This window comes from Miniopterus natalensis, chromosome 1 (assembly GCF_054644295.1).
Source record: "Miniopterus natalensis isolate mMinNat1 chromosome 1, mMinNat1.hap1, whole genome shotgun sequence".
Classification (NCBI taxonomy): domain Eukaryota; kingdom Metazoa; phylum Chordata; class Mammalia; order Chiroptera; family Miniopteridae; genus Miniopterus; species Miniopterus natalensis.
Window position 1 is genome coordinate 119,976,278 of NC_142081.1, and position 12,921 is coordinate 119,989,198.

At 43.2% G+C, this 12,921-nt stretch overlaps 1 protein-coding gene across 3 annotated transcripts in view; it reads left to right on the forward strand.

The window, feature by feature from the left end:
* The first annotated feature begins 9,371 nt into the window (after positions 1-9,371).
* The window catches only part of PLXDC2 (plexin domain containing 2), a 401,646-nt gene continuing 398,096 nt past the window's right edge, over positions 9,372-12,921 (forward strand). For 2 of the 3 annotated variants that reach the window (XM_016224708.2, XM_016224709.2), the window contains exon 1: positions 9,750-10,542. In XM_016224708.2, coding sequence (XP_016080194.2) covers positions 10,431-10,542 — 112 coding nt within the window. In that variant the 5' untranslated portion in view covers positions 9,750-10,430. Of the gene's footprint in view, positions 9,436-9,749; positions 10,543-12,921 lie in introns of those variants that run through there. The other variant, XM_087825356.1, reaches the window with a different exon arrangement.

A 12,921-nucleotide genomic window follows, 5' to 3' on the forward strand; every position in this document is an offset into this window, starting at 1 on the left:
TATTTTCTGTGTTATTTCATGTCCTCCTTAATAAACATAAAATCACAATCCTTTCTCATGAGGATTCTGATATGACCCCTGCCAGCATGTGCCAGCTGTGCCCCAGCCCCAGTTAAGGATCATAATCTTGTTTGCATCCCTATTAACTCAGGTGGTATTTTTTGTCGTTTGTATTTTAAAACGTAGATTTTCTTTGTTTTCCAAATACAAAAGAATAGCCATTTTTTGGTCTGTCTACACAGCCTTCTTTCCCCCCAAATACTCCCTAGCCCTGCAAAAAGTACCAACATGCTCATCCTATTGAGAATCACATTTATACAAAATACTATCATGCTTACGGTAAAAATTTAAATATCGATTCAAGTTGCCATTATTAGTCTTGGACACAGTTTTGCAGTTTTCACGACTGACTCCATTGTCACGTGGTCGGTGGATGGTGTTAGGACTCTGGGATATCACTTGGAATGGAGCTGTAACTCCATGGCTGTCTTATGATGATGTCTTCTCTGTACGTATCTCTGTCCTTTATCTGGAATCATTCTTTGGTGCTGTCTCCTGAAATTCACTCTCTTGTACACTACTCATATGTCAATTCTGGTCATCCATTTGCTAATATGCATCTCTATTTAGACCGTGCTCCATCCTCATAGCTTTTCAAACATCTTCTGAGTCTTTAAAACACTACTGCCTGAATTTTATCTTTCAACACACTTTCCTGTACTCCAGCATGGAATTCCTTTGTTCCTCCTATCTACAAGCACCCTCTATCTCCATGTTTAGATACTGCCAAGAAAACTATTGGGTAGGCCCTCCCTACTGTAATGCAAACATTTCTTGTCTGGACCTTGGTCTTGGTTAGGTAAGTTCAAAAATTAATCCTCAGTCCCTAAACGTATATCTTGTTCCTTTCCATGCCTCACAAAAGGAAAAATTTAAATGATCCTCTGAGGATTAATACAAAACACTTCATACTTCATAAAAAAGGGAAAGTGAGTAGCTAATGATCATCTAAATCCAATGCATTAGAAAACTCTTATCCCTAGGTGTCACAGGATTTAGGAATTGTAGAATATTTGCAAGTTCTATAGTGACAATTGGGGTAAGATTTCTATTTGGGGGAGCTGCCTATTTTATTGATGGTCCCAAATAGGTATGGAAATCTAAATTTTCAAAACTTAAGTTATATTTACTGATGAAAAGATTTAAAGCATGAAGGTTAAGAAATAAAAAAAGGAACTGAAACTAAAGTGAAAATTAAAATGCTATTAGAGGCAGGCCAGTGCTGCATAGTAGCTGAGCGTTACCCCATGAACCAAAAGGTCCCTGGTTCGATTCCCGGTCAGGACACATGCCCAGGTTTCGGGCTGGATCCCCAGTGAGGGGCATGCAGGAGGCAGCTGATCAATGCCTCTCTCATCATGGATGTCTCTATTTCTCTCAAATCAATAAAAAACCATATTTAAAAAAAATAAAATGCTATTAGAAAATTTACTATAAGAAAGTTATTGAAATATTTTCAAAGTGACATATCAGGAAGCGAAAGTAGTAAATAGTCAAAACCAGTGAGGCAGTACCGAAATCCAATAAGGAGAAAAATCTTCTTAAAAATGATGGATGATTTAATCAGGACAACTAGAATTTAATCAAAAGAAGAGAATACACATAGGTAGTAAAATATGTCAGACCAGATTTTGTGCAGCTAGAAAAAATATGGGTTATTGGATTCTTTAATAATAAATGGAATACTCTAAGTATTAAAAGAAACTAGCAGACTTTTCCAGTTATGTGCAAAAGACATTCATTAACAATAGCACATTAAAATTCATTAAATATTTTGATGCTGTAAGAGATTCTAAAGCTTTTGTTTGCCTTTTATTAAACAAATGATACTGTGATTTCTTTGTCATTTCAAGTAGGTCATAGAATACCCGAGTTTGAATGTTCCTTCATTTTTAGCAGAATTTCAATAAAAATTGCATATTTCAATGAATCGGTCAGAATTAAATAACACTGATGATCTATAACAAAAGTACAATGGCAACAAACTTCTATATATTTGAAAGTACCTTACTCTGATAAAGTCAACAAGAATCTGTAGGGAAGCTCAAAGTGGGCAAGAATATATTACTTGAAGATTACTTTGGTTACTCTCATGGTTTATAGTCATAGGATTACTTCTTAGATCAATAAAATATTATCCCATATGTTTCTGTGAAATATCCTTTACCCCTTTCTGTCTCTGGTTAATTAATAGGATAGTTTTAGGTATGCACTCAATATAGAATAGTATTGATTTTTCCTTTGACAATTTCCCCCCCAGAAATAAATACAATTTCAGTATTATTATGAACTAAAAAGGTATTTTAGACTGTCCTGGCAACTTATTATGATATTAACATACCTCGTAACACATATGACGATATATTTTCTATAGGAATATTTGTTTTAGTTTAAAATTTTTAAATAACAGACTTGGGCCATTGGAACACAATGTCTTCTAAGCAGGATTTTGCATCTTTCCCTCTTGAAAGGTGTCAGCTAGATCTACCTGGTTTTAAAACACTGTGAAAAGAGTCTTATATAGAACTTGACCGTACCATCTCCATCGACGTTCTTTGAAAGCTATTTTAAACTTTTTTCCAATTAAAACAGGGATTGTCCATTAGATTACTCTGAAAGAATGTCCTACATATTTGTCTACTAATCTTCTTTCAGTGTAATAGGATTTGTCTAATATTTATTTAACAGAACAAGAAGGAACAGAAATAGTCTTTAACTTTAGAAATATTAGTTCAGATCTTCTGAAGATCACATGTGAAGAGAATATGACCTACAAAATTGTGGGTTTATCTTTTCTTTCTGACCAAAAAAAAAAAAAAAAAAAAAAAATAGGCGTAGTTAAGAATCTTAGGGATGGCTGTGGCTGACAGACAGCCTGTTTATATGAGCGTATAGAGAAACTCACTGGAGCCATGGAGTTGAGTTTCAGTTGACTGAGAGCACAGCTGAAAGTTTCACCACACCCTTTCTTGACTTCTCAAGCCTTTGCATCACACTGCATGAGCAATTCTGCCTCTTGCATTTGTTGATTTTAATTCTCCACATCCCAGGAGAGGTTTGGCCTTCATTCCTTAATAAACGTTGCTGTAGTTATGATAACCTATGAACATTTCTCAACTTCAACTAGTGTAGATTTGTAACTGTGTTCATAATAATTGTCCTTCCTAGCAATAGTATAATGTTTATAATAAATCAGCTCCATGGTATTTTCTTATTGTGGAATAAAAGAAAAGACAAACTAGAAATAGAACTATAATCTCTAATAAGATAAAAATTGCAGTAATATTTAAAGAAGCAAAGCAGACTTCAGGGAGGAACCTGAAGTTTGCCAGGGAAATTCTGAAACTAGTGACAAAAAGGCCTAGGTTAGAATAAAGGATGGAACCAGACTAACTGGATACAAACAAAGCAAAACATCCTTATTGCAAAATCAGTGCCATAAAGGACATATTATCAAGTATTCATTAAGACTTTTGGTGTGTGTTGTCTTATGATTCTTAATGTTGAGAATAATTATAGATTTTTACACAGAGTATGTTAACATGAAACAAAAATCAGATGTTAAACATGAAACAAACAAAAGAAACAAAAACAGGAAAACATTAAATTTCAGCCAGCAATCAGTACTGTGTTCATATCCAGGTAAACAGATAACAAAGTTAGTTTTACCTACATACTAGCTGTTTAAATGTGGTGGCATGTGTCCCAAGGGATTTATATATATTGTGATTTTCACTTGCTGAATCAAATCAAAACCACAAAATATCTCATACTTGTTAGAATTGCTATTATCAAAAAGGTAAGTGACAACAACAAATGGTGGTGAAGATGTGGGATAAAGGGAACCCTTGTTCATTGCTGATGGGATTGTAAATTGGTGCGGCCACGACGGAAAACAGCACGGAGGTCTTCAAAAAAATTAAAAATGATCCAGCAATCTCACATCTAGGTATATATCCAGCAGAAATGAAGTCACTATCTCAAAGAGTTATCTGCACCCCCCATGTTCACTGCAGCTATATTTACAATAGCCAAGACATAGAAACAACCTAAATGTCCATCTACAGATGAGTGGATAAAACAAAATGTGATATAATGTATTAAAAAATGAACAAATATTACCTATCCACAAAAAAAGTAGTAAATCCTGCCATTTTTAACAACATGGATAAAGCTTGAGGGCATTATGGTAAGTGAAATGTCAAAGAATGGCAAATAATGTATGAAGTCACTTGTATATGGAATCTAAAACAGATGTAATTCATAGAAAATGAAAGTATATTGCATATTACCAGGGACTGAGGGTGGGGGATACGAAGAGATATTGGTCAATGGGTACAAACATCCAATTTAAGAGTAATACATTTTGGGGATCTGTGTATGCAATTTGGCTATAGCTAACAATACTATATAGTATATTAAAGTTGCTAATAGAGTAGATCTTAAATATTCTCGCCATAACAATGACAAAATGATAATTATGTGAGGTGAAGGGTATGCAAATTAACCTTATTTTGTTAAACATTTCTCAGTATATACTTGTATCAAATGATCATGTCGAATATCTTAAAGTTACATAATGTTATATGTCAATTATATCTCAATAAAGTTGGAAAAATATCTAAAAATCAATATCCTAACTTTTCACCTTAATAAATTAAAAAAAGAAAACAAGATAAATCTAAAGCAAGCAGAATGAAATAATAAAGATTAGAGGGAAATAAATGCAATGGAGAATTGCAAAAACAATAGAAAAAGTGAGCAAAACCAAAAGATGGTTCTTTGAATGATCAAAATTGAAAAACCTTTAGCTCGGTTGCTCAAGAATAAAAAAGACTCAAGTTAGTAATATCAGGAGTGAAAGAGTGGACATTACTGTTATCATTGGAATCAGCTAGTTAATACTAATAAATACAAAAAGCACAGGGAAGTCAGATATTTTAAGTATGGTCACCTGGGAAGCTTCACCAGGAAGCTACAGCTTCACACAGCATTGTCCCTCCAGGGGGTTAACACCCCTCACATCCCCCATTCAGTGGCACTAGATTATTGGGGGGAGATTGGCACATGCACAGTAAAGTCAAAATGATGCAGGAGAGGTGCCTGCCTGTTGGTCTAGCCTGGGGAACAATAGATTGGCTAGGAGCTGGACACCAACAAAAGCACAGGATACCTTAGAAAGTTAATTGGTTAGTTTGAATATGGTCCTGGTTAAAATTCCAAAGGGTTCCCTTCCCTCTCTCTTTCTCTCTTGTTCTTAGTTGTTCTGTGAACCACACTCGCCCTGAGCACTCGCCTGTTCTTGCTCCATAGCCCTGTGGCCTTTAGCAGCTACATGGCCCATGGCCATATGGACTCCACATGCAGGATGCTGGACTGGAATGTACTTTAATATGGAGCAGAAATTATGGGCCCCAGCCTTTATTCTGGCCCTTCTAAAGACAAGGTTGGACTTCTTCCGTGGCGAGATGAACAGAGATGGGAACTTGGAGGGGAATCCCCTTAATTTTACATCATCAATAAGCTTTCCATGAAGCCCCATCCTCCTGTGGGGGCCTCAGGATGTTCATTTCCTCACAGCACCCCAAGAACTCCACTTCCACTGATGACATTACTACCAACCTTACAGAAATAAAAAAAAAATGATTATAAGGGAATATTATGAACAACAGTGTGCCAACAAATTAGATAACAAATAGACAAGTTCTGAGAGGGATATGAAACAGTCTCAGAAAGAAGTAGAATATCTGAACAGACTAGTAACAAGTAAAAACACTGAGCATAATGCCTATCCTGTTAGCCAAGTTTCAATTTAGGACAGGCCCTTGGAAACACAGCAATGTGAATGTTGTGGGATGAAATGGGTAATTGTACTTATCTTTATAAAGATAATACTGCATTTGGAATATTTAAAAACCTCTCCAAAAATTAGTATAAAGGTTGGTATAAAGTTGGTATAAAGATAAAGGTTGCAAACAGGTTTGAAATCTGTATAGACATTAGCTCAGGTGCTAGTATCTGCCTAAAGTTTTACGTTGTTGAGAGTGATTCTGAGATACGATCTTAAGATCTTAAAGGAGGGAATGTTCTGTGAATTCCACATATTTGTCATGGACAAAGAACTAAAGTGGTACTGATAGCATTGTAATTAGTTAGTTATTAATAAAAAGAAAGAAGCAAAGGGGAGGCCAGACATTACAAGCATGGTCATTCGGGCAACTTCACTAGGAGGCTGCAACTTTATATTCCTGGGAGAGCCACTGGTGCATTCCCTGCACATCACTGGGGGAAGGGACTGGGCAAAGGGGAGATGGGTGCATGCAGTGAAGTGTCAGTGATGTAGGGAAGGTGCTTGCTGTCAGTCAAACCTGGGAACAGAAATCATTGGCCAGAAGGGGTGGGAGCCTCTCTCTGCAAGCCATGAAAACTTGGGAATACATACTCCCCCAGACAAAGGAATCTTTCTCTTGGCTCTTGTGTGGCTCTCTTGCATTCTCCCATGTTCCCTCCATAGCCAGGTGGCCCTGAGGACCCCACATGCAATGGACTGCAGCTGGGAAAACTAAGCAAGCTTGATGCTGGATTGGACTGTGCCCCAACATGGAGTAGAAACTCTGGACACTGGCTTTGATCTTAGCCCTGCTGAAAATGAAATGGGACTTTTCCTTAGTGGAAAAAGGGAACGGGGCCTTGGAAACTCAGGGGTTTGATTCTGCAGAAATAAAGCTTTCTGCAATACCTTATCCTCCTGTGAGAGTCTCAGAAAATTCATTTTTCTCCTAACATCACAAGAAGCCCACTTCCACCTGCAACAAAACGGGGAGCTACCCATTGATAACAGTACTCTTTTGTGTTTCCTGATTCATTTCTTCATTGAGAGGTTAGCTAAAATTTAACCAGTTGGTTAACAAACAAACAGCCCCTCAAAAACAAAATAGCAATTCAGTTCTTATAATTATAGTAAAATAGAAACAGACCTCACTTGTAACTTTTTTCACAAGTCAGATGGAAGATGAAACTTTTTCCACAAAGAAATCTTAATTTCTCTCCATGAAGTTGAAATAGACAATTCTGTGGTAAAATGTGTATGGCAAACTCACATCATTTAGGCCACAAGGTAGGTTTACCCTACTTTTAATTAGCTGGGATTATTTGAGTAATCAACTCCATTTCACTCTGAACATATTGTCTTAAATACATTTTAATTATTGGTTGTTTGTTAGGATGTACAGAAAAAAAAAAATATATATATATATATATTTTTTTTTTTACAAAAAAATTATTGGTTGGCATTTAAGGCAAAATATCAAAGTCCAAGTTTATGATGATGTTTCTTTTCTTTCTTATCATGATTGATTTTTGCTTACCTTCATCTTCTTTCATACTTATTTTCTTTGAGGTCAGCTCTTCAGAATAAGATTCAGATACAAGTAAAAGGAAATAATTGAACAGCACCAGTGAGACAGATAAAACACACAAAATCCTCTCCAGACTCACTCTGAATTGCTACTTGGTTCCTTTGCAATTTGTGGCACCAAATTTTCACTAAAGGTGTATAGTTTCAATCAGGAAGGCAACGCATTGCTGACAACAACCAACAAAAAGAAACACTGATAATATGCACACATAATAATAAAGGAAAACAGAAAGAAAACGGTACCAGGTAGAGGTGGGGACTTGTTTCTTCTCAGAGAAACAAGAAACACCCATTTTTCTACTGTGAAAGTAAATGACACCTGCTGGGCTCTCCATAATTTTGCATATAATGAGAATTGGAGTTGCACAAAATGCAGTTTTAGGAAGGTTTCCAAATAGATTCATGCCCTAGTGACCTCACTAAAGAGACAGACAGAAAAAAAATCAACATCAATTAAATGACATGCAAATTTTGACATGAACTTAATGTTAAATAGATAATGTCTAGGTACTCTAATTATATGTAATGTTACACAAAAGTTAAAAATTCTTGGTTGAGTAGAAATAAAAGAGTCAGGTTTCCTATGTATACTGAGGGGGAAGAAATGAACCTGCTGGGAGAACAAGGATCTTGACATAATAAAGTATGTATGCATGGCATGTCTCACTCTCTATATATTTACATATAATTCTGAAGAAATATGTTTATTCTGAAATAGCAAATTGAATATTGACTTGGAGAAAACATGTTACACTTCCTGTTTTCCTCTCACCAACTAAGTGACAATGAGAGAGCCATTCTTGAGGCATCAAATTAGCAGAGTAGTTTGATTATCCGGATCCACTTCCAGTGGGTATTGTGACAAAATTAAAGTACTTATTGATGGCCTCGATAAACTCCTCAGAGCATGGAACAGGGTGGACAAACAGAGACTAACAGGACCTTTTGCACTTGGAACACTGAACCAGATCTCCACTTGATCTAGGAGGACTCTCTCTCCTCTCCTCTCTCTGTCGCTCAACATAAAGTCCTGTATTTTGTGCCAGGCACTGATCTCAATTCAAGTCTGCAGTAGTAATGCATCTAATCCAATACAACATATATAAAGGCGTTACTACAATTTTCCCCATTTGATGGCTGAGGAACTGAGGCACCATGTAATTAAGGAAACTGCTCCAAGTCATATAGCTATTTCGTGGGGTAGATGGCATTCCAGCCCAGCCTGGCTGTAGAATCTATACTTTTAACCAATATGCTTTGCTTTCTTTCTTTGGATTTATCCTGTTAAAATGAGGTTAACTGCAAAATAAGATGTTAAGCTAATAAATAGGGGTGGAAAGGGTTAATGCTAAAGCACTTCCGCGAGCTGAAAAAAATAAGAAAATAAAAACAAACTAGCTGGAGGCTGCGGGTTAGAGCCCCCGCAGGCTGTTGAATGGGTCTCCTGTTTCTTTAAACTCTGCCTTTCGCTCGGGCTGCCACTTTACAAAGCAGCTGTGGCCGCGGGACCACGCCGCCGCGCTCCCGCCTCCACCCGCCCCTGGGTCTGGGGTCCGCGGGGGCTTCCCGGGGTCACCACCCACACCCGCTCCGCTTCGCTTTCCTCACACTCCAACCACCGCCACACGCGCCCCCGGGGGACCGGGGAACTGCCATTAACCCCTTAGCGGCCGGGAGGAAGCCCTCGGGCGGGCCGCGTCCCCCGCGGAGGGGCGCGCAGGCGACCCGGGGCCAGGTGGGTGCGGGCGCGGCCGGCGCGAGGGCGCGCGGGTTTCGGGGATGGCGCCCCGGCGGCTCGGAGGTGCCGCCCGCCGCTCCCCTCCCGGCTCGCCGCTCTCGCCGCCTCTCCCTGCGCGCCGGGCCCGGGCTACGCTCTCACTCCCCCTCGCCTCGCTCCCCGGGTTTAATCTCTCCGCGACTCGTCCGCCAGCGCCGGGGAAAGTGCAGCCATTGGACAGGTCGGTGCGAGCTGCGGGTTCGGGGAGGAAGGTGGGAGAAGGCTGGAGGAGCGAGGGGGAGGGAAGAGGGAGGAGGGGGAGGGTGCAGCGGCCGGTCTGGCAAATTGCGAGCTGCCTTTCCTCCCCAAAGTGTGGAGCAGGAGCGCGGGGGAGCGCGGCGGCGGCGGCGCCTCCTCCGCCACCAAACTCCGGGCTTCGGCTGGGCTTGGGGCCACCTCCTCCTTAGCCAGGAGGAACCCTCTCCCAATACGTTTCAGCCTAATTTTTTTTTTCTACCCATTTATCTCTTCTTGTCCCCCCGCCCCCGCTTTTTTTTTTTTTTGGAACAGTTTCCCCCCACCCCTGACTTCGGACCTCAGACCGCTGCAGCGCGAGCCTCCCCAGGGCTCGGCTCCTCGGGGCTGTCCATCCCTCGGCGGCGAGAAAGGACGCGCGCCCGGCGTCGGGCGGAGGAAAGAAGAAAAACTTGTCGGAGGGGTTTCGCCGGTCTTTGGTAACCCCCTTTCCGCAAACCCAAAGCTCCCGCGGCGGCCAGCCCGAGACTGGGGAAAGTTCCTTCCGACCCGACAGCCCTCTTGGATTCGGAGGCGGCACCCGCGCCGGCTGTGGAATTAGGTCTGTTTTGAGCCCGGCGGAGCGCATCGCGGGGCGCCGAGGCACCCGGGCGGCGCTGCCCGCGCCGAAGCGAGAGTTTGCGAGCCCCGGCTGCGAGCGGGCTCTCCTCCCCGCCGCTGTGGTTTTGCGTCCGGGGTGAGGGCTGCGAGTGTTGTGGCAACTTGCGAAGAGAGACGCGGAGGTCCAGCGAGGACTGCGCGCGCCCCCGGTCCTCCCTTCCTCTTCCTGGCTGCGGGGTTGAAATCCCGGCGAGATCCACCAGGGCCTCCCCGTGCCGCGGAGACCTGTCCGCCGCGCGAAGCGCCGCCGTCCCCATCCCCACCGTGAGCCGGGCGCCTGGAAGGACTGGCGAGTCGGAGGCGGGAGGTCGCGGCGGCGGCATGGCGAGGTTCCCGAGGGCCGACCTGGCCGCCGCAGGAGTTGTATTACTTTGCCACTTTCTACTGGACCGGTTTCAGTTCGCCGGAGGGGAGCCTGGACACCAAATCAGCGGTAAGATGCGCTTTCCCTTGTTGATTGTGTGGGCAGCTGGGGACCTCTCTGGCCACCCCCATTCTTACCCCCCCATCTGTCTGCCCTTGGGAAAGTTACTGCAGTTGCTTTTCGGGTAAACTTGGGCTTCCCAAGTGGGGTGGACACGGTTGGCTAGCGAAGGATGGAGGGGACTGTGGGCTTTCTTGAGGATTCGGGCTTGCCTCACCTGAGCGCCAGGGGGTGGTACTGACTCCCCCAAGTCGCTCCTAGAGGGCTCTGGTAAGGAGCGAACCTTCTGTGGCCACCTCGCCCAAGATGTGGCATCCCCGGGCTGTCTCATCTCGGGCTCCTCCTCCTCGCCTGCTGCTGGGAGAGGCTGAGCGCGCGCGCGAGGGGGACAGTGGGTGGAGGACTCGATGGCAGCCGGGACTGCAGGGCTCCTGGGAGCTGGAGAAAATCACCCGTGGCTGCACCTTTCTCCTCGAGGCGGTCCCCGCCTCGGGCCGAGCTGGTGGTGCTGGAAGCGGGGCGGAGTAGGTGTGGCGGGGCGCCGAGGGGCCTCGGAGGTGGCAGAGGTGGGACGGGCGCGCCTGGAGGCCACCCCCTGGCCCCATTGTCCTCCGCCCGCCGGCTTTGCAGACAGGCCCGGACGCGCCGGGGCTGCTCCGAGCGCCCCGTCACTGCCCCCGCGCGCAGCCCCGGCCTCCGCGACTTCCCAGGGGCAGCGCCTCCTGCTCCGGCGGCTGCGCGGGTCAGGTGCGCGCCCAGCCCAGCACGAGCCGCGCCCCCCCAGCCCCGAGCCGCGCCGCCCCCCCCTCCCCCGGGCCGGGCAGAGCCGGGGCTGCGGCCCCCGGTCCGCCCTCGCTGGCGCCTCCCGGGCCCCTGCCCACTGTCCCCCCCCTTCTACCCCTCAGAAAGAAAGTGAAGAAACGGGCAGAGAGACACCTTGGCAGAAATTTGTGAACTCGGGTGGACTTGGAGAGGAGGTGAAATGAGAAAGGAAGAAAAACAAAGCGAGACACCTGGGGGGAGAGGGGGGACGTTTCAGTTTAGGGTGATAAAGTTTTGATTTGTTTTTATTCTGAGGGCCGGGGGCCGGGGGGGGGGGGGGAGTGATTCCTCAGAAAGTACACAAGTGTCCGAAAATGTCAGACAAGAAAGTGGCCGCTGGAGGAGGCTAGGGAGGGCACCTGGGGGTCCCAGGTTTGCTGAAGCTTGAAGGAGCTCCTTGAATGAAATTTTACTAGCTGAACCCTAGAAGAAAGCCCAAACCCTGTCTGCCCCAGGGGTAAATCCTTAGGGAATGCACAGATTCATGATGGGGGGGTGGTGCTTGTATTGGGGGAGCAGGGAGACATGACCACACTCTTAAAACTGAATAAAACGCAGACCTGCTGGATATTGATTTGTCTTTGTCACATGTAATTGTCTCCATACAGACGCAGGGCGCTCTTGACTAGGTATTATTTGGATCAGTAGATCATGCCTTCGGTTTGTTTCTCTGATACATTCCATTGGTTAAAGAAAAAATAAGACTTACCCCTCCGGGAAGCAATGCATTTATTTTAAAAGGTTCGACAGTAATTCTCACGGGCAGATTCGTGGACTAAATACATGCCTTTAAACGTGTAAGCAATTTAATTCATCTCAAAGGAGGTCAGAGTGGTGTGTGCCAAAATGCATCCCAAGTTCCTTATTTGAAAACTTCTTTGGCACTGGGAATAAATAATGCATTTACAGTAAAAAATAAAAGTCAGCAAATGTTTATTTTCTTCTGAATGTTTTCATTAGTAATGTAATGCTGAGGAAAGAATATATACAATAACTTTACTAGTCTAAGTTCTTAAATTGAAGATGAAATTCATTTCACTCTAAAATTGGTCATATAATTAAAAGCCTTTTCTTTGGGAAATATAAAGTGCTCACATTGTTTGTTCAACACAAATGTGCAGGTATTGTAACCAGCCCAATATTTTCTGGTGGAAAACTACTCTAGGAACCCATATATTTATAGGATTGAGTAAAAGAGGAATAGTTTTAAATTTTTTGACAAATTTATTTGGGGGTTTATTATAAAATGAAGTAGCTTCTTTTCTGGATATCAGTCTACATATAGTTTTGTGAAATAATCCTGGAATTAAATAGTTAGCCTACTGAATATGTAAAATACAGCAATGAAATAGGAGAAAAATAGTTTCCTTTGTAAAATAGTCTAGCTAAAAGTTCAACAGAGTAAATAAAATAGTCCAACAATATTGAAACTTGGAATATAGCAACCAGGATTTTTATTACAGACATTTTGGCACGGAGGTGGGGTGGGGGGTGCAGGGATGGTGGGTGGAGGGGGGTCGGATCTGATTTCATAACGGATAATTTATTATGCATTACTTTAGCAAT